Source organism: Lytechinus variegatus, chromosome 1, assembly GCF_018143015.1.
Source record: "Lytechinus variegatus isolate NC3 chromosome 1, Lvar_3.0, whole genome shotgun sequence".
NCBI lineage: Eukaryota > Metazoa > Echinodermata > Echinoidea > Temnopleuroida > Toxopneustidae > Lytechinus > Lytechinus variegatus.
Window position 1 is genome coordinate 50,661,103 of NC_054740.1, and position 23,269 is coordinate 50,684,371.

The window sequence follows — 23,269 nt, forward strand, 5'->3', positions numbered from 1 at the left end:
GTTGATTTATTTTATGAAAATATGACTTGCCGTTCAAAAGGCCATCTTCATGCCCTAAATTCAAATTTAAAATAGTCTTCCTTCAAAACTTCATATCTATTGAATTTCAAAGTCAGAAAATAGTAAAATAGCCATAACTTCCTTGTTTTCATTCATTTCGGTCTCGTATTTCTATCAAGTTTGATTATGGTATAATTCGTCAAAATTCAATAGTGCTTCACTCATCAGTGTCCATTATAGTCAAGTACTTTTAGAAATAGTGCCCTCTGTTTTGAAATGTTTATCTTTAAATAGATTGCCGTAACGTTATTTTTTCGTGTAATTAAAATCTCATATTTTCAGGGATTTTTTAAATGGGATCATTGCGCATAAGTAATCATCTGTTATGGATAGCACCCTCTACTATTTCGAAATTACTTATCTATATGTACATTGCTATAACTTTGTTGTTTCTGTTCATCAGTTAATTCAAACCTAAAGGTGAATGCTGGTTTTGGTAACAATATAAAAAATAAAAAATATATAAAAATCAAATATAAAAAAATATAAAAAAATATAAAAAAATCAATATAAAAAATCAAATCAAATCAAATCAAAATCAAAAAATAATTATAGATTGTCCCACGTGCGGTTATCTGTGTTGGTGATCTTCAGTCTGAACATTTTTCAGCGTAGATTTCAAGATTTCACAAAGTTCAGTTTATGTAAATGTACCAGATCTAGATCCTCGATGATATACCGACACTTAAGCCTTGTTTTAGAGACTTTCTCATGAAATCAGTATTTACTGCAACTACTGGAATTTCTCTTTAAAAATTGCTAATTGTATCGTATTCCAATATGAGCGCCCTCTAATGTTTCAATATTGCTTATCTCTACATAAATTACCATAGCTCTCTTGTTTCTGTTCATTCGCCTCTCATATCTTCAGGGATTTCTTACGGCATACAATAATTGCTTAAATATGAGTATAATTTTACGCATCAGTAATTATCTGTTATGTGGATAGCGCCCTCTAATGTTTCAAAATTGCTTATCTTTATAAAATACTCATAACGTACCTGTTTCTATTCATTCAAATCCCGTATTTTCAAGTACTGCTATATTGCTTATTTTTATTGATTGCGAAACCCCAAAATCAAGCGCATTAAATGTGCATATCGTTTGCATATGATTACAGTTCTAGGTTTTTTTCCCCATTATTTTCTTTCTTTGAATATAACCCCTTAATGACACTGGCCTTCTCTCCGTTTGCCATAATTTATTTCTCAATTTCTTATTAAGTTCTTCACATACAATGTAACTATCTACTTATGTGATTTTTACCTATAGATATATAAACAGACATAGAAAACAACCCGTTTTCAATATAATTGTCCCAATATCTGAACTTTACATTGTATTTTACTGAAAAAGTACACCGGAAAGGATTATTGTCTTTTCATAAAATTATGTTACGGTCACAAATACCTTTAAGAACACCGTACAAATGATTTCATACCATTATTACTGTGCATAAAAAGAAAATTGTTTGTACGGTGCTCGTAAAAGACCGTAGCATAAAAAGAAATGTAGGGCTCCGTCTAACAAACAGTTTCGATTCATCCGACGAATATGAATGGCCAGCAACTAAACGTCAACATCAAAAATGCAAAAGCGTATTCTACATTACTTGTTCTCTTGAAGATTCAGTGTGATATTTTTCGTTTACGGAGAGATTTTCTGGAGAAAAACATATGGTATGGATGGATACAGTTGAGATTGATTGGATCAATCGTAACTCTTTGTAAAATGGGGGCCTGTTCTAATATTACAGAGCATGCGATTTCTTTGAAGCTATGTAACAAACAAAAGGTTATACATTTTATTATTTTATATAGACAGAGACTATTATGTTTGTTCTTGCACTCATAGAGACTTCTTTTTCTCAGGTTGCATAACAGGAGTTGCGGAACAGTTTTGAAAGGGCGCACCATCCCCCTCAATAAAAAATAAATGAAATAAAATAATAAATGAATAAAAAAATCCTATAGCCATTAATCATTTTCGTATACGTTTATTGAAAAGTGGGGTAGGATTGGGCTGTTCCCGTTTCCTTTTGCATTTCCATGTTCATTCTTAAGTGAACTAATTTCACATAATTATGTACCTTTTTTCTTCGATCCACATTATCATAGTGTCGATGATTGATCGATTGAACTTCCTGATGATTTCCCTGCATGCATCGCGGTTGGTATCCAGTTTGTCTTTCTTTCCAGCAATAGATGCTCGCTCCTGTTATAAAAAATTGTTAAAGTTATTTCTCATATTCTATAAAAATTGCATTTGATGGTAGTTATATTACCGCTGTTGAATATTGTATAAATGTCAATTTTGTACAATTTTTAATTTAGATTTTCTTAAGTGCTATATACATACATACTTACAGTGAGTCCCTCATTTACGTAAATGATTATTAAGAACGGCAACAAAAATTAAAAAACTAAAATTTCTAAACATTTCAATAACTGCTTTTTAATATGGTACCTCAATCAAAAAAAATTATTGAGATCACAAGTCATGATACAACCTTCCAACATAAATTTGATAGAGCTTTCTTCAGCTTGCAACATTACTATGTAAAAAGAAAATTCTAAGTTCATTTAGGTAAACATTTATCGAATTCTAGTTTAGGAATGTTTTTTCTGTTGGATGATTAAAAGCCATGATCTATATATAGTTTTACACAATACGTATCAATCAAATCGAAGAAAATAGCAAAGTGCATAATTCCAAGGATAAGTTATTATTAACTGTAATTCCTATTGCTTCTTAATTTCAATGTCGTGTTCTCTCTTTCCTAAGTCATTCCAATTTATACCATTGATTCAAGCTATAACCCTGCGTGTACAAGTTTTGCTTCTGTGTAATTCAACAATTCCGCAATTCATTATACTATATTTTCGTTATCCAGCCATTTGATATATTGAATTGCTGTACATACATAATTAGTTCGATTATTATTTTTTTAACTATTAAATCATATATAATTATCTATTTCCTAATCATTTTGCAATGTAAAATACATTTGCGGCAATTTTGAAAATGAATTGAAGTGAAGTAGAATGAAATGAAATATAGACATTAAAAATATATAAAGCACATTTACAATGATTCTCCCGGGTAGGGTAAAAGACTTCTTACCTCTATCTTTTGCAAGAAGTCTTGAAACGATTTTGATCTTTCCTCTTGTCCTTTCGTGTACTTCACTGTTACAAACGAATAACAAGAGTGTCGCTTAAGCGAGTACCTATGCGCCGCCAGCCAATAACGCGGAAATGGAGTTATCGGTCAAGCTAGAAAAGTGGAAGATTCAACTTAGACCCTGTGACCTCAAAACCAATAGAATCCATGGGATCTATGCTATTCTCAAATTATATGAGCCTATAGCCAGGCTGACACTTTTGGCCACGATTTTGTCGTGTCAAGTCGTGCCATTTTGGGGCACGAACTGGGAGGCTCCCGCACTGTTTACGACTTGTTCGCGCATAGTTCACGACAAGTTCACGACGAGTTCACGAATAGTTCACGAATGCGTGCTCGTCAGTGTCCACATTGACACGAGCTGGCACGACGAGTTCACGCATAGCATACGCACTTCCCGCATTGGCACTTCGGACGGTGTCGTGCTGAACTATTCGTGAACACGACGTGAGCTGTTCGTGAACTATTCGTGACAGTCGTGGCATGGCGCGCACTGCCACGCACTGGCACGCATCGTTCTGACGAGTTCACGAACAATTTGCGCATATAGTTCACGGCCCGGTCGCTAAATTTTGTCGTGACCAAAATTTTGAACATTTCAAAATTCTCGTCCCGACATGGCACGCAGTCACGACGTGTCACGACGTGTTTAGCACACTTCACGCCAGTTCACGACAAGTTTGCGCACTGGCACGACTTGAGTCGTGCCAATGCGTGACACAAAATCGTGCTAGTGTCAGGCTGGCTTTAGTTACGTTAAACTGAAGTTATCGCGTTCACAAGGAAAGGTAAGCAGACGGACGGACGGACACCAAGCGTGATAGCCATATACCATAATACGTCCCGTAGGACGGGCGTATAAAAATCTTCTAAGCATATTGAAAAAATAGATATATATATTTATTAGATGGTCTGGCGATTCTTTATACAATTCACGATTAGTGGCTATAAAGTCAAACACATGGACGACTGTAGGAAACAGGGGATGATTCTAGACATCGGTAGATATGACACCGGGCTGGATCTAGTTAAGGTCTGCAGTTCGAATCCATCAGCCCAGCTGTACGACCTGGGGCCCGTTTCATAAAGAGCTACAACTGTTAAAACTTTGCCACTATGACAACTACCAAGGCAAAGTTACAACAGCTGTAGCTCGTTATGAAATTGGCCCCTGGTGGGTGTGTCATAAAGCTGTTCGTAAGTTGAGAGCGACTATAAGAACGATTGGTGATTCTTATGGTAAATGGTATACACCAAGATGTAATATCGGCGGTAGTTTGGTGCGTAAGAAAGGTTCACCAATCGTTCTTATAATTGCTAAGATCAGTTCTCTCAACTTAGGAACAGCTTTATGAAACAAACATGATAATTTGGCAAAGTCCAAATCTAGTATCCCCAAAACAGTAGATTTGGCAACGAAGGGATTGACAGCAAGAACATCATAATTATGGAAAGCACACGGAAGTCCTTACATGCATTCTAAATTGATGTTAGTTGAAACAATGCTAATTTGGATTTATTATAAATATATATAATTATATATATATAGAGAGAGAGAGAGAGCCAATATATATTTTTGTATTCGGTAGATATTCCACGTGTTGGAGTAATATTAAGAGAAACAAGGATGAAACTTCCATGCTTTAATCCAACAAAATTTATTGAAGTCCACAAATTTTCGGACGAGTACATACCGTCTTGATCAAGTGAATGACAAAAGTACCATTGTCATTCATTTGATAAAGACGGTATGTACTCGTTGAAAATTTGTGGACTTCAATCAATTTTGCTGGATTAAAGCAGGAAAGTGTCAACCTTGTTTTTCTCTCTCTCTCTCTCTCTCTCTCTCTCTCTATATATATATATATACACACACACACACCCTCACTCCCTACTTTTACTCCTACTTTTGGTAAAATGTACTTATACCTACTTTGTTCTCCCAAAGCTTCACCTAGTGCCTCGCTTCCAGATATAAAGAAACATCTTTCCCTCGATTCTTCCATCGTGGAGACAGTTCCGGTTGAACTCAGAAGATCGAACGCCGATTTCAAATGTTGATTTTTTACCTAGAAATATCAGAATAATGGATAAACACAGCACTTATTAAGCCCCACTTATCTATATTTAATCAAAATATTGTGTGACACGGGAAGATAAAGAGTTAAAAGAGAAAGGAATTGCAGATAATTTAGAATATGTGTATATGTGAAGGCGCATGGAAACCTGAAATTAGTCATCGATGTTTTACAAAAATTTAAAAAGAAATGAATTCTTTATCAATGAGAAAACAAGATAAAAACAAGGTTTTAAATAAGATCGTATAATTGCAACCAGTCGTTTTGTCGAACTAAGTAAATTTTCAAAGAATAAGACGGGTAAAATGATCATACTGCTTTCCTCCCTTCCCCCTCCCTAATTGTCTTCCCTTTTTATGCTTCTTAAAAAACAAGGTGGTTCATGAACCACTAGTCTTGCCTGACTTCGTGATCAGTAAAATATGCAATATGACCTTTTCATCCCTAGTTGACCTTTGACCCAATCATTTTCATGGGCACACATGCGGTATTAACTATTACCCAAGGATCGTTTGATTCAAGGATTGAGGAAGAAACAAAGAAATGAGAGTAAATTGATACAAAACATCAAAAAGGATAGACATTGCCGCGTATTATGCCGGTGACATTTTGACCCTTGATGACTTTTGACCCCATCATCCTCGCTAGCACACATATGGTATTACCAACGGCTCATATGTACCAAGCCTGAACATAATTGATGCGGAAATAAAGAAGCGATAGCAAATCAAATAAAATTTTAACGGGAAAAGTATAGGTCTCTGCTAAACTTCGCTCAGGTGAGACAAAAATCAGGCTGCTTTTGCTTCACTGCACCTGTAACTGCACTTCTCTTGTTTTAAGCTTATGTATAATGTAACACGCTTAATAGATACATGAAATGGTAAAAATATTACCAATTTTACGGAAATTTCTTTATGGATCAGAAAAGAAAAAGGGTGACTTAGGGGGGAAAATATCGTTTTGATGATGATTATGCAGGTGATGAAAGTGATTAATGATGTGATATTTATACTTCTGCTCATTATGATCACAATGATGACGTCAATGAACATTGGGATATTGTGTTGCTAATCATTTTCCGTTTGACATTCACTCGATTTCGTTATTTGTGGGCCTGATGAAAAGACCGATATGATCGAAAGCTTGCTTGTGTAATATTTATCTATTTGTTTATTTCGTTTTGTTTACCCAGAGTAACCCCGTCAGTAGACTAAGCACTGTCTTTAACGGGGGGGGGGGCTGTCAGCAAGTAAAAAATACATAATAAACACAATGAACAAATAAACACAGAAGAGAAATATATTCATAGAGACAAGCGACCTCCAGGGTATTAGAGAGAGAGAGGGGGGGGGTTCACTCTAAAAACAAATCAGTCAAAAATGATAAGTTCATAGGGTCAGCTGGGTGCGACTGTTATTCTAGTCATATTTGTCTATTTTCTAGTCATATTTTACTCTAACAGAGTTATTTCTGACTAGAATATATTTCACAAATGTGAATATCAGTGATTGCCATATCAGTTGCTCCCAGCTGACTACTGGTCAAGTCAATTTGACTGATTTGTTTTAAGAGTGTATGTGCGTGTGTTTGCAGGGATGTGTTAACGCATGTATACATACCCTTTCTTTTCTCTCTGGTTTATCGTTGGCTGCTAGATCCCACTGAGTGAAGCCAATGATGATGTCAGGATGTGGGAGACGTTCCTTCACTTTCAAGAAGTGTTCTTTCGTCTGGTATAAAATAATACAAAAAAATGCAAAGAGTAAATGTCTTTGACAGCAGTGTGTTCCTTGAAGACAATCAAGTCTACCCAACTTGTGAGGTTATTTGTCCATAAAATAACGATAACAAAATGTGAGAGCAAACATAATAAAAGTTTTGATCGACAAAGAGATGAAAAATTATATATCATTCTGATTTTTTTTTGCATCGTTGTGATTACTTCTTACTTGGTGTCTTAAAAATCGATTATAAGTTTGAATTTAGGCCTATGTCTTATACTGCTCATATCATTATATCAATTACTCTATGTGATTACAGGTAGACATAAACAGTACCTGCTATTGAACAAACCCAGCAGCTAAGGCCTTTGTACGGGGTACAATGTAAATAATTAGTGGCGGACCGTGACCCCGAGGAGACAAAGCATTAGGGGGGCACGGCATTGTTCACAAACAATGCAGTGCCCCCCCATGCTTTGTCTCCTCCGGGTCACGGTCCGCTACTGTAAATAATAATTTTTTTCTGTAATATCTAGCATTCCTAACTTACAAACACTCTTGAAATGTTGGGCAAAATACTGCCCACACATCAGTTATGCTAGGTTCACACCAACGCCGCTTTGATGGCGCTTTAAAGCGGCGTGCAAAGCGGCGGCAAAGCGTAACAAAGCTTAATTAAAGCGTAAAGACCGTAATAGAGCATGAGAAAGCTTTGAGCAATTCGGGACATTCGGCAAGAGCGCCAAATTTTTTTAAACAGTTTAAAAATTTGAGGCGATCTGTCACGGATTGAGAAAAGCGGGGAGAGCGTATTAAAGCTTATCAAACCGTCACAAAGCTTATCAGAGTCGTAGGAAAGCATAACAAAGTTTAAGAAAGCTTGGTTCCAAGCGGTGACCCCACTTTTGATACTTTGCCCATAGGCCCTACAGTTAAGGATTCGTTCAGCCTGATTTTACCACTTACAGACCATTGCAAGAAGTAATTATAACCCCAAAACCACTGAATGTGATTTTGATATTTTTGGATCAGCTACTAAATGAAGAGTTGGTCTTTTCAATGAAACAAAAAATAAAAAAAAACCCGACCAGAAGTGTACCGGGCATTTTTTTATGGGACACCCTGTATAAAACATAATAAAATGGAAAAGGCAATAGAATAAAAAAAATAAATGAATAGAAAAACTCCAAGTTTTCCACAAAGTTTTTTTTTCTATCTATTTTTTTATTATATTTAATTTTTTAATTCTATAATGTTTTATATTTTATTTCCTTTGTTTTATTTTCTCTTTTAATAAGGGTTATTTATCTCACATATAAAATTGATTTTCTTACTAATTTTTAAATTAGTAAGAAAATCAATTTGTAATTATTTGTAATAATCAATTTAACAAAAAAATGCGTATTTAAAAAATCTTCAATCGCACATGTCTAAATTTCGAATTCTGCAACTTGATTCCTTTAAATTTTCACTCCTCATTTACAATAGTAGTATTATCTGATTTTTCATTGGTAAAAAATCAATAGAGTCTGTATTCATAATTTTTAGAAGCAGATGAAATACATAACAACAATAACATCAATAATAATGATAATAATAACATATTCTCAAGAACACATAATACAACAATTATTTCAAACTTATATTAAAAATAAACATAGTCTGCACATAGGAGTATATTCTTATTTCCAGACACAAAAGTCTTTATCTTCATCATATGCTTCTGAAAATATCTGAGCCACGTCTTTCTTGACTCAATCAGGAAGTGCCACCCCAGCCATTCTTTGTCGCCAGTCAACAGCACCCACTGGAAAGTATTCTCAGAGATGATCTCTCTGATGTCTGGCATCCATTGGCGAGGTTTCCCCCTTACAGGTGGTTGCGGAACATCTTCCCAGTGAGGTCCACCTCTCCTGGCCCCTAGTGCGAAGCTGTGCTCTTCATCTTCGTGGTCCACCGCATTGGCTGCCAGCGCCACCCTCTTCCGCAGCAGGTTGTGGAGCACCACAGCAGTCTCCACCAACGCTGTGACGTTATCTACCTTCTGTTCCAGTATTCCCAACAGGCACCGGAACCTGTTGGTCATGATGCCAAATGCATTCTCCACCACTCTTTTCCCCCTTGAGATCCTGTAGTTGCAGATCCTCTGTTCATCTGTCTTCCCTCTTCTGCTGTATGGCTTCATCATGTAGCTCATCAGGGCAAAAGCATCGTCACCTAGGATGAAGTAGGGAATATCAAGCTGATTTTCTCAAGGGAGAGGGCATGATGGGGGCAGCCCTATGGACCCATCTTCTAGGCATTCGAAACGCGTGTCATTTACCTCACACCTCAATCCAGATGAACTTGTACTCTGCATCTACCAATGCCAGCAGTGGTATAGAGAAGAAGCCCTTATAGTTGTGGTAGAGACTGTCTGTGATTGCTGGATTCTTAATGGCTGTGTGCTTTCCATCCAAGGTACCAATTGCATGGGGGATATTCCATCTCTGTTCAAACTGCTGGGCAAGGGTGCTCCATGCTTCAGGGGTGGTAGGTATGTTGAAGACCTCATCTTTATACGCCTCTACAATGGCCCTGCACACTCCTGGAATCAACTCTGATATGGAGATACCACATCTGAAACCATATGCCAGTGATCTGTAGTTGTCCCCAGTGGCCAGATGTCTCAAGGTGATTGCTAGGCCAGCGGACAAAGGGTGCATTGCTTCTGGATGACTGGTGCAACTCTCGCAAGGATCTCATCGAATACCCCAGGGGTTACTCTGGTGAACATTGTGAAGGCAACAGGGTCCTCTAACCGCGGTTGTTTGTTAAAGAGGATAGTGTACTGGCCATACTGCTGTCTTCTTTCTTCAGTGAGCCATGGCCTGGTCCAGCAGCACCTGATGAATGGTCTTCTCCCTCCTGCTGGTAGTTCAATCTCCTCTTGTCTTTGCTGTTCTTTCTCTCTCCTCTGCCTCGAGGGCTATGAAGTAGTTATATAGCAGAGAGACAAAGATCATGTCTACATCATAAGATGGTTCAAAGTCTGGTAAATATTGAACTTCCATATCTTGTTCTTCTGCCAATGATGTAATGATTTCGTGTATCTGCTGCATCTTTATATACTCTGGATCAGTGGCGGGATGCAATCATAATCTCGAATTTTGTCATTTCGTAACAGAGCTTGACAGACCCTATCAATGCACAAGAGATCTTGATAATCGTATCAGAGCGTTATTTAAAGCGTGATAAGCCCATCAAAGCTTATCAAAGAGTAATAAAGCATATCAAAGCGTGATTTAAAGCGTGATAAATCCTCATCAATCGGCATCATAGCGTGAGAAGCCGTAGCGATTCGGGAAATAATTTGTCGCACAAGCGGGAACGAACTTCGTATCAGAGCGTATCAGAGCTTATCAGAGCATAACATATCTTATGAGATCGTGAGATTTTTTTAAAAGTAAAAAAAAATGACGCCGAATTGATCGCCGATTTAAAGCGCGGCATTCGCCGTTGGTGTGAACTTAGCATTAGTAAAAAGTGTATCCAACTCTGGGTAATTTTCAACCAATACTGCGTAGTGTTCACCCAAAGCACACATTATAGGGTTTAAAACTGCCCAGAATTGAAAAAAATGTTCTAACCAATAATTTGTTGGGTGGACGGTGGACTTATGTTGCCCAACAGTGAAGGTGTTGTAAGTTTAGAGTGACTGTTGAATCAATTCCTACTACACTGTTAGAAAATTTATCCTTAAACTAAAAGAAGTTCCTGCAGCAGAGTCTCGAGAACACCTGTAATCTTACCAGATTGCGTAATCTTACAGGAAATTGGAATTTGGTGTGTGTAATCTTACAAATTTCCTTAAATAAAACACTCTTTTCCCCTTTTTATAACAGACCTGTTCTGTTAAATTGCAGAAAAATTCCTGTTTCATGAATTTAAAGAATGATTCTGGTATTGCTTTTTGCAAAATCTTCTTTTATTTTTCTGTAAAATCAGGGTTTTTTAACAGTGTAGGCCAATAAGTATGAGTGTACCTACTAACACACAAGACGAAGGGTTATTTTTTCTTCTAAAAAAATGAATTGCTCATCCGAAAAGGTAGCCTGCACTACCCAGTGCGTTTCCCCCCTCTTATTTTTGACAGATTAGGGCGCCATCTTGTAGGAGTGGCAAAAAAACATCTCGCACTGTTAGTTTATTTTGATTGATTTCATCTTTTGATGGTCGTTGAGTGATAGACAAAGAACCAACGACAAGTCATCCTAACTAACATCAAATTAAGAAATAAATGAAATGAAATCAAGTATTCGAATTAAGACCTTACCTCAGCCGTTATTCCAGCGATGGTGCTGATAACGAGGACGTGCAAATCAGCATCTCCGCAGAAAGCTTTGACTTTATCGCCTATGTCTCTGCAAGTGCTGATACCAGGGCTAGTTTAAGCAAAATAAAATGGAAACAGATAATTATTTAAAGCATGGGTTATTGTAATGGCATGAGCAAAAGTCACTTTACCTTTCACGGAAAGGATACCACGGATTTTTTTATCTTATGAATATGTACATTCTTAATCCCAGGTAATTTCCCGAGTAAAGCGACATGCACAGTCACTTTGCAAGCAGCTGAGAGTCGCTATACAAAGATTATGATTTACTCCATAAGGACTGGATTATAGGCTTACTTTTGTGTTGGTAAGTGTCCGAATTTAGCTATGTTGCATATATAGAGTAATATGATCCCCGTCCCATCCCCTCCTACTCAGTCAAGATTTATACCGCTGGTACAATAAATGTCCATTGGAAGCGGGGTTTCTGGAGGAGCTGAAGCACCCACAAGATTTTTCTAGCACCCCTTGGAATGTGGTTGGTATTAAATAATGTAGAGGTTTGACCCAAATTAATTTTTATTTGGGAGTGACCCCCTTTCTTTTCCTTGTCAATTTTTTCTTTACAACCTAGCAACCCCTGGCACAGTCATTCCATTTCAATATTGTACAAAACTTACCAATCCAAAATCTGAAGAAAATGTCTCAGCAAACTGCATTTGTGGTCGTTTTTCGCCAAAAAAATCTCGATGTAACGAGAAATATCGAGGCTTGTCTCTGATGTTGCGTCAGACAAATCATGAAGTTGCTAAAAATTCGAATCCACATACAAAGGTTAAATCCACTCACCAAAATATATTAAATTCTGTAATACACATTTGATAAAGAAGAATTTAAAGTAACAAACTAATTATGATGATGATGATGAAAAAGAAGAAGAGAAAAAGAGCAAGAAAATGAGAAAGTAAAGAAAGGTTATGATAATAATAAGAAGAAGAAAAAGAAGAAGAAGAGGAAGAAGAAGAAGGAGCAGAAGAAGGAGGAGGAGGAGAAGAAGTAGAAGAAGAAGGAGAAAAAAAGAAGAAGGGAAGGAGAAGGAGAAGTAGAAGAAGAGGAAGATGAGAAAGAAAAAGGAGGAGGAGGAGATGAAGGAAACTGAGGTCTTCAGTCATTAGTGACAGAAGTGCACGAAATGGAGAAGCATGTGTTGCAGTAGGAGAATACTTGCATTTGTATATTGAATGATTAATTTAGAAAAGCGGAATTGGAATGAGGTAAAGATAAATGTCAAATGGGAAATTTACCAACCTGGATGTCGAGAGGATTGCTGAAGTTCTCCATAGTCGAGTTGGACCTTCCGCTTGTTGACTCTGAAGCAAACTGACTTCTCCGGATAATAAAATGTGAAGCGACGTCGGAATAGCTGGGCAGCCGACTGCGGCCATCAGGGGAGCGAGGGGCAACATATCCCTGATCATCCTCATCGTCGTCGTCATCGCGCACTTGCTCGATTTGGAGGAAACAATTGGTGGTATGTCCCATGCCACACGCTAAAAGCTCCTTACCCAAAATGGCGTTGACCAAAGTACTTTTGCCACTGCTTGTCCTAACGGATTAAGAAAAGAAAAAAATATTGAATACAGGGAACAAACTGATGGAAAGTATACTATCAAAGAAATTGAAAAGAAAACAACACATCTCAAATCAAATATAACAATAATTTGAATAAATATGTAGTGGAATAATAAAGACCCGGTCTCGGACCCGATGGAGACAAAACGTGTGCATAAAGGACACGCGGACGAGCAAATTTCGGAGGTGGCTCCATGTTTATTTTACTACATGTTTATCAAGTATTATCTGTTGATAAGCTGTACTCTTTCTAATGTAAACTAATAATGAGTATGCTGCTCTTTTCCTTCTCTTATTTATTTATGATGTTATATTTTAAATTACTTGTATTAATCATATGTGATTTGTTATACAAAATTATGAAAACCCAATAAAACCTTTTTTTAATGGATGGCTCCATCCGTTTTCATCCGCTCCAGAAATGGACGAAATTGGCGGAACAGAACACGGAAAAGAAAAGACGGATGAAATATGTACAGTATATAATGAGTGCATAATGGATGCATAACATTTTCCAATGGATGGTATTTTTCTTTTCTTTTTTATGTTTTGCATCCTCTTTGCATCCGTAAATGCACTGGGACCGGGCCTTAGACTATTAGAGCAATAAAACTGTTTTTCATCAATCCAACCAAATGGGTTCCATCTTCGTTTGAATATTTTTATCAGTGTATCAAGATTCGACGATATCCTTCATTTTCATAGGAAGGTAGGCATTGAAGGGGGGATGTTGCCTCCCCGGGCTATTTTGAATTTTAAAAAAATGCCGAGAGAAGACGCTAGATGCCGAATTCACAATCTAACGGATAAAATGTCATATTTAGATTCTGACGTTCCAAAAAATATTCTATGACTGCTTATGACTTTTTGTATTATTGGAATGTTGGTTGGTACTCCAGACCTCTTTGTATTATCAACCCTTTACCAAATAATTTAACATGCTTTATGAGGTCCTTTTAGTATGTAAGATACGTGTTGTTACTATGTTATAACGAACGTCAATAAACCACTGGCATAGTTGGCATTTTATAAAACAAATCATGTTGACTACTCAAAATGCATCCCGCAGTAGAAAATAATATCTAAGTAGACACCGACCCCCCCCCCCCCCGAAAAGAAAATAACAGCAGACAATTGACAATCTAATGCTACAAATTTTCGCATACAGTATTTACATTGAGTTACCTTAATCTAAATTATTGAAATGTAAGGGAGAGGGCGTTGCACACAAATTATCACCCCTGCACAAACTGTTGCCTCGCGAAAATTTGTGCGACACGTGTCGGCTCCAGTTTTTAAGCATTATTCCCGACCTTTCGTTTGAGGACGCGCACGCTTATTTACGACGGTAGTTGATTTTGGAAGAGACTTTTTGGGCCAGTCATCATGGTCCTAAAACTCGGTCCTGCAATGCAAATTGTGTGACATGAGATTTTTTTTTCGTTTCGCATCTGAGACGGAAACATTCAATATGCGTTTCGTGAGCAAAATTATGGTTGCTATGGTAACAGCGATATATCCGATTGATTGATATCCGATTGATCCCATTGATTAGTGGATACCAGGAGCGACCACGCGTAAAAGGGGACAGAGTGGGCAGGTACGTTACGTATAGGCCGATGTAACGTTATTAGGTTGTCAAAACGATGTTTAAAATGCTGAAAAAAGGGATATGTATCCAATACTTGTAGGGTTTCACAAACCAAACACTTGTTAACACTTGTTTCGCATCTGAGACGGAAACATTTACGTGGGTTTCGTGTGCAAAATTCTGGTTGCTACTATGGTAACAGCGATATTGAGGACGACTTTCCAAAGATACATTTGAGTCCTCCTAGAGCTCGAGAAGCCGCCTGGGGGCCCACTTCCATTGATTAGTGGATACCACGAGCGACCACGCTGCGCAGGTATGTTACGTATAGGCCTATGTAACGTTATAAGGGTGTCAAAACGATGTTTAAAATGCTGAAAAAAGGAATATATATCCAATACTTGTAGGTTTTCACAAACCAAACACTTGTTAAGAGATGCATTTTCATAATCTGGAAAAGAATTGCTTCCCTTGTTTAAGGTTCTTTTCGAAACCCCATGGTCGTGCCTGGTATCCACTCATCAATGGGAGTGGTACCCCCGGAATTCGAATCTAATCCCCCATTTACGGGTAAAGTAAAACATAATGCCCATTACGTCGTGTGCGAGAGGCATATCGTTTGTGTAGAAGGAGTAAACAAAAGAAACAAAAGGAAACGAGTTCAAACGTATTGCATATGCTGTGTATATATCAACGCATGCGAAATGTTCGGCTGGAGGGGTTGATCTGACCCATGAAATCAATTGCCAGTGATCCACAAATAATCCACATTAAATGTGATATCGATTCGATGGACTGTAATGATCTATATCTATGCCTTCATTCAGTAAGTTTTTTCCTCACTCAATATGTACTAGATTTTATTGAAAAACCACTTTCTTATCCATGTCATAATCTATACACAACAAAAAAGTAAGCCCCCCTAAATCAATTGCTTTAACTTTTGAACGAAATTATTTTGAGAAATGATATTTCGTAGGTAGTTTTCTACACTCGTTAAGCAACTACTGGCGAAAATAAGACTGATCGGTTGAGTCATGCATGAATAATTAAAGATTGAATTAAAAATGACAATTTTTGAAAATTACAAGAGTCGTTTTTCAGATTGTGCAAATACAAAGTTGGGCAAAAGTTGTTTTTAGGTGAATTTTATGGTGTTATTGCTGTATTACCATAATTTGGCCACCCCACACACATTTTTGATATCGTTTGTTCATGGTTGAGTGAGCACAGTATTGCAGGGGCCGCAGAAGCGGGGGGGGGGGCTGGGGCCCCCACTTTTTTCCAAAAGCATGTACAAAAATGTAGAATTGACCATACGATTGTGATTTTTTGCATGGTCAGCCCCCCACTTTTGGCTCAGCCCCTCCCCACACTTTGAAAACCGTTTCGCGGCCCCTGTATTGTGACGTATCATCATAGGAAGTAGTATCCTCTACAACTTGATAGGTCTTATTAAAATTTGAAAATGTTGGTGGCTACCCCGATTATAGGCCCCTCCCCCATTTGAAATTCTGGATTCACCCCTGATTTGTCCATAAATTAAACTGATCATGAGAAATTGTTAGGAAAAGAATACATTTATGCAGTATAAAGAGTATTCATTCCTAAGTTTTTGAATGTGCTCGCTCAACTATGAAAATGTTAAAAGTTCGGAAAGTGTGTGGTGATAGAAATGATGGATGATAAAAACAACAGCAATTAAAGTCACATCTGAAACCGAATTTGCCCTCAATATTCACCTTGTTACCCTTTAAAATGAGTCTGTGACATTAAAAATACCTATTTTCCCACTTTGATGCGTGCTCACTCATCCATGAATAAACAAATCGATTTCATTTTTGCACAGAATTCTGCCCATAGGTTGATAAACATTACTGCCAAATTGCATTGCTAAAGACAGCCTTGAAAAAAAGTTCCACCACATTTGATAAGGGGTTACTTTGATTCTTAAACATATGCACCCAAAATTTACTCAAGTCTATGAGAGAGGAAGTCAAAATTTTAACAAATATGAAATAAGGGTTTGTTTCATGGACGGTTTTTGTTACTTCTGCCAACAGTTATTTCATGAAACTTTGCACATTGCTTCAGAGTAACACTATCCAAAAGGCGCGCACACCAAAATAACAATTCAATGCTGCACAGAGTGGGGCCAAGGCCTTGAAATTTCTTCCCATTTGCATAATTTTGCATAATGCTCACTGATGCATTAAGCATCGGGATTTTCGTGAAAATCAAATCAGATGAACCATGCAAGGAGGCTTGTGACAGATATCCATAGTTACAAATTGCATTTTTTCCAATAACGTAAAAAAGAGCTAATCACATTCCACATGTTTATTCAAGCATGAATTTTTAAATAAACGCCTTTGATTCATCGAAGCATGTTAATTGCTCATGAACATAACGAAAAAAAATGATAGAAGATCAGTTTCAGTTACCAAAATGACACAATACTTGCCTATGATATTTGAAAATCGTATTTTGTGTTTTCAATAAATGTTCATTGAACCGTGAAACGATGAATATTGTTGAAAATACTCTTCCCAAAAATGAATATCATCATATTCGATCATTTTTATTGATAAAATGTGTAACAGATCCAATTATAGCAAATTTGGACTTGTATTTATTCAACCGTGAAATTTAGCCAAAAAAGTTGTATCGTCTTTTAGAAAGTACCTTTTACAAGCCTTCTGACTATTTTTTCATGAGAATGTGGAATCAGTTCCTACGAAATGGAATCAAAGTGCTCACTGAAGCATGACGTAAAATACGTCCATAGCATTTATTCAGAGGGTAGCTTATAAAATTACCTACACGCTCATGTAACAAAAAAAAACTCGCATTGGGTCGGAAATCGTTGATGTTTGTTCAAGGGGGAATTTCTTTTTTTGGTATGGTATGTAAGGATTTTGCGCACGAAAAGCAGATCTGTAGGGCCTGTAACCCCCTGTAACACAAAGGTACGTTTGATTCTATTGACTATAATGCACAATCAATCTTGAAAATGAAGTGTATAATTAAGCGTTAACTTTTGTGTAAGGGGACCCAAACACTAGCGTCCGTGAGGATTGCGAAAGGTCCAAATTGTGCCAATTTGTGTCGGCAAAGGAAACCTAGAACCACATATTGTCGCCCATTACATTAATTGTCTTCAACCACCATGGGTGTGAGTCATTGTTTGTGTGCGTTGTGTTAGAGGTGAGTGTTGTGTTGGTTTGTGTGTATGTGTGGGAGTGCGTGAGGGTTGAATATGTGAGTGTTATTATTATTGTATTATCTTTTTGGGTGGTTATATCCACTTGGTCAAGCAGTAACAGTTGGTCAAACTCTGATCGTCAAATACCATATGAGCTAAATCCATTTGGTGTATTGTACAGAACTGATAGATACATAGAAACATAGATGCATCTAATGTAGAGGTTTAATTATTGGTTGGTCTCATGTCCACTTGGTATAATTGCCGTATTGTCGAATAGCCAAATAGTCTAATAGCCTTATCGTCTAAATCCCACATGAATATTTCCAGTCGTTACAGGAATTGACCAAGTGGTGTTAGATCAATTAGGTATTAGACCAAGTAGAAACTAGACCAAATGAAAATTAGACAGAATGGTTAATAGGCCAAATGACAATTAGACCAGAAGTTAAACTGACTGTAGACGAAATGGAATTAGACCATGTATAGGATGAAGCTAAGCGGTCATAGTCAAATGGCAATTTACCTGGCGAAGCTAATATAGAGATGAGCAGTAGAGCCCGTGGAAAATTCCTTTTTTTATTTACTTGGTCTAACAACAGTTGGACTAATTTGTCTAATGAAACATGGGCTTATCCCGTTTGGTCTACTAATAATTTGGCCTAATTTCCAATTATCTAATATATACTTGGTAAAATTTTCATTTGGTCTAATATAATGACCAATTCGTCTAATAGCCAAATGGTCTAATTGCATTTTCATGTAATGGCCAAATGAGTCTAATACCAGTTTGTTACTGAAAGCTACCGAGGGGTCATATACGTCTCTGCGACGCAAAAAGGTATCTTATTCCCGATGAAAAAATAAATATTATAGACGTCACTGAGACCATGGAGACGGATTTGGTACTATTTTTAGACGATTTTTAGATTTCCGAGACTCGTGAAACGTCATGTGGGTTCAGGGGATGTCTCAACGACATCGTCTCAAGACCGTCTCAAAGGAGTCCCAAATCCGTCTCAAAGACGTCTTCGTGACGGAAAAAATAATCTGCGACGGGAAACGAAAAGTATCGTATTCATGACGGGGAAAAAGTATTGGACGCGTCTATGAGACGGATTTGGGACTATTTTGAGACGGTTTTGAGATTCCAGAAACTAATGAAACATCGTGGGGCCTCAAAAGACGTCTCTGTAACAAGTTTCAAAATCGTCTCAAAACCGTTTAAAAGTAGCCCAAATATGTTTCAACGTGAGATACCACCATCAATCTCTCTCAAAGTGTTGCTAATCAACACGCACCTTCACACACACCCTCACACCCAAATAAACATGCACAGTGTCTTATGAACTCTACATGGCCTATTTTTGTTGTGTATGTGTGTTTGTGTGTGTGTGTGTGTTCATGGGAGACAAGTAAGTTAAGTGTTAAATGAAATGGGGCGACAAATTTTCGCCTAAATTAGGTGACAATTTGTGCAGGGGTGACAATTTGTGTCGAGGGGTGAAAATTTGTGTCGTGGTGCAACAGCGCACAGTAGGTCAGGAGAGAGCAAAAGTGCGCCAAAACTTGTTTTTGGTCTTGAAACAAATTTAGTTTTTTCATGTTCTAAGCAAAGATAAGAACCTGTATGATGTCTCCATACAATATTTCTCCTCGAAATTAATTACTAGATGCCCATTTTATTCAATATTACCGGAAAATGACCCTTTACCCCTACCGCATGTGAAAATGACACGTTTTTAGATATTTCACTGTTTTAACAAAACGGATTGCTTAATTTATGTCTAATTCACGGTACTTTTTTGATGAATGATTGTTTTAAGTGATCAAAAGTTTTCAAGATAAAATGATAATCCCTTCAGAGGTAAATTTGGACGAAACCATTTGACAATGGGGGGGGGGGGTTCTAGCAATTTTTTTTTTCATGAGTATTTCTTTTACAAATTGCTGCCGATTGCTGCGCTGTAAATACCATTTTTTTGTTTTTTTTTGTTATAGTCCATGCTTTACAATGATACCAAATTTAGCTGCATATACGTGCATTTTCTGGAGATATAACCAATTTTCCAACCACATGTTCGCCGTATTTATCACCCGGGGGGGCCACTTCCATTCACGAGTGGATACCATGCGCGACCATGGGGTCTCGAAAAGCACCCTAAACACGTAATTTTCATATTCTTAAAATGCACCCCTTAACAAGTATTGGTGTGTGAAACCCATCCCTTAACAAGTATTGGAAACAAAACTCTTGGCAAATATTCCCTGAAATAAACCCCTAAACAAGTACAGGAATGTTTTATTGTTTATACGGGTCCTTTGGTCGTCGGCTTTATCCTATTTAGTTTAGTACGACCCAACCGTCTACACCTCGCGCAAATCGGACTCTAAACACGAAGTGTTGAGGCAAAAAGGACATCCTTTATAAAACATTTTAATTTTGTTTTATCATCCCCGCAAATTCGACCCTAAACACGTAATTTTCCTGGCGAAATAGATACCCTTTTTTCATTATTTTTGTGTTTTTGACACCCTTATCACGTTACGTACGTAACGTGCCCTATCGTGAAAAAGACATCCTTTTTACGTGTTTTTTTGGTCGCGCATGGTATCCACTCGTCAATGTAAGTGGCCCCCCCGGGATTTATCACAAAAATCGTTCCAAGTTTTTGTCTCATTATGCGCGTGCCGAACGTTGCGGGACCGTATAAGACCGTATCTCTGTGAAACTCACAGTCACGTGGTGGGAGAGAGAGAGAGGGGGGGGGGGGGGTGTCTGGCTCAAGTGCCTGGTTCTTTTGACTGGTATCTTCCTAAAATATTTTCGTTAAACATACGTAAAGACAAGCTTTCATTTCCACTTCCACTAACTATATAATAATACATGTAAAACAACTTCATTTTGATGTCAAACTGTTCCATCCCGTGTTGCATATCTGATATGCTGTCATTCTTAGAAGATTAATTCTTAAGGTAAGATTCCCGGGTAAGATTATTAATTTGTTTTGTTGTTCATAAACCAAGTCATACTGTATATCGCTATAACACACATGACTAGGGATGTGATTGGTCTCACTCAGTTTTCTGCCAAAATATGAAAATGTGTAAAGGACAGATACGTGGGATCTATACATGTATAAGTTGCATTATCATTATTAGTATTTATCCCCCCCCCCCCCCCAAAAAAAGAGAAAAAATGAAGGGTTTGTAACTTCACATACACGTATGAATTCGTTTATCGCTTGGCTCATTCTAAATTTGCTATAAATTATTGTTAAAATCAATCAAGAAGGAAGTGCATATTATCATTTCAAGGATTGTTTGGTTTATGACTCTTATTGACTTTATATGTATTCCACAGACTAATGGTAACAAGTGACATTGTGATTAGTAGCAAATTTTTAAGAGTACAACAAGCACAGCCTCTATCTCCTGATGTTCAAAGTATGCTAAAATCCTCTCACCAAAGACATAATGGTTGGTGAGATAGCAGAGAGAGACTCTGTTTCAGAATTAATTTTGTATACGCTGTTCTTGGTGAAATAGGTAGGCCTTGTACCGATTAACCTGCAGAGGACCCGGCCTCTATTATTTATCATTGGGATAATTATTTTAAAGATTTCACTGTCCACTTCTGGTATCAATCCATTTTAATTCATGTAGGTGTGGTTAATCATTGTATCCAGGGAATGAAAATACTCCTTTGCATTTTTTTACAATTTCACTTTGAATTTTACAATTTCGTTTGTTTTTGTTTGTTTGCCTGTTTATGTGTTTGCTGTTTGCTAATATGCTTCCTTATTGCTGAAATTTCTCTAAAACTAGTTTCTGAAAATTTGAAACTTATTGTAGAATTAGAAACATGTAATTTCTTCTCAAATGTTAACAGCCAATCAGAAAACAGTATTTTAACGACGTCATCAATATTTGAAAATACTTTTATTGAATTCAACGGGTGAAATTACCCCTACCCACCAAATTTAACCGTACAAATATGTGAATAAAGGGTTTTGGCGCACTTTGGGTTCATTCTGGCCCACTGTGCAGCGGCTATATTTTTATTTTTCATTATTGTATTTGAATTTGACTTTGTTGTAATGCTGATTGAAATCTAGACGAATTAACGTTATTCCCTGAATTGTAGTTATGTACCATCATGTTTTTTTCAATGTATTTACTTAAGATTATTTTGGATGTTCTGTTTGTTATTTCCTTATGTTATGTGTTTGTTAATATGTTGTAAAATATTTGTTTATAGGGCCACCTGGAAAACAGTGCGAGACTACTGACGGGGCTACCCTGTCTGTATAAATGAAATGAAATAAATGAATAATTTAAATAACAAATAAATAAGCATATAAATAAATTAACAGTCACACCAACGAGACCAACTCGAAACCGACCGATAACACGTCACTGAAAATATTAGGTAGGGATCAGTATCTTCAGTGTGACTGAGTATACGCCAATTCCATTTCCATCTACTTGTATATAGGGAAGAACGGAGGTTGCCAACTTACGGACCAAAGATGGTAACTTTCATCTTCTTTCTGAAGATACACGTTTTGAGGGACTCTATTTTTGCTTTCTCCATGTTAAGACAATCAGTGAAAGAGAGGATCATTCCGGGCTTCATACCTGAAACATTACAAACAAAAAAATCAAAAGCTGAAAACCACCATTAATCTAACATTAAGGGTCAAGTCCAACTCTAAAAAAATGTTGATTTGAATCAATAGAGAAAAATAAACATAACCCTAAAATTTTCATCGAAATCGGATGAAAAATAAAAAAGGCCGTGATATTTTGAAGTTTCGTTTATTTTTCACAAAACAGATATATACACATCTATGTGCCTTTTCACACGTGAATCTTGAATCGTCATTGTAATGATGATTGCAATTCGTATTTAGAATCATCGGACCTTTTACACGCTCACTCGCAAACTGTGATTTGAATTCGAATTCCTGAGCGAAGGCGGTATGTGTCCTTGGTGACTTGTCAATCAAAGCAATGCATCGCAAATACAAATTACGATAGTACATGACAATATCTACGGAAATGTTTGAAAGGTCACGTAAGCTCCGCCCCAAATATGCTTTGGAAGTCAAGCCTTTCACACGCTGTGAAAAAAAAGAGTAAATTTACGTTGGTCATTTTTTGTTGGGTAATATATACGTTGGTTATTGTTTTGTTGGGCATTATGTGCCCAATACTTAGGCAAATTTTTACTCTGCCGCTGCCAAAATACAGATGTCCAATTGTTGGGCTAGTAATTGCCCTGCTGAGTGGTAAATGTTGCGAAACTTTACGATCACGAGTTGCGCTTGCAGCATGCTACACACGGTCGATAAGATATGGAGGAGCTTCTAGATGACTGGGGGCTGGGGAGCCTCGCTGAATCTTTCATAGATGAGTTGCTTAAACGTTTTTTTAATTTTTTAATTTTGGACTTTACGTTAAGCAAAATTTGTAAGG

The 23,269-nt window shown here is 37.1% G+C and overlaps 1 protein-coding gene across 1 annotated transcript in view; it reads right to left on the bottom strand.

The window, feature by feature from the left end:
- LOC121415863 (transmembrane GTPase fzo-like) overlaps positions 1 to 23,269 on the bottom strand; it is a 47,923-nt gene that overhangs the window by 14,585 nt on the left and 10,069 nt on the right. The window contains exons 3-10 of the mRNA XM_041609241.1: positions 22,312 to 22,429; positions 12,669 to 12,966; positions 12,041 to 12,168; positions 11,361 to 11,469; positions 6,944 to 7,054; positions 5,177 to 5,312; positions 3,184 to 3,248; positions 2,150 to 2,274 (exon numbers count right to left, since the gene is read on the bottom strand). Coding sequence (XP_041465175.1) covers positions 2,150 to 2,274; positions 3,184 to 3,248; positions 5,177 to 5,312; positions 6,944 to 7,054; positions 11,361 to 11,469; positions 12,041 to 12,168; positions 12,669 to 12,966; positions 22,312 to 22,429 — 1,090 coding nt within the window. The remainder of the gene's footprint in view (positions 1 to 2,149; positions 2,275 to 3,183; positions 3,249 to 5,176; positions 5,313 to 6,943; positions 7,055 to 11,360; positions 11,470 to 12,040; positions 12,169 to 12,668; positions 12,967 to 22,311; positions 22,430 to 23,269) is intronic.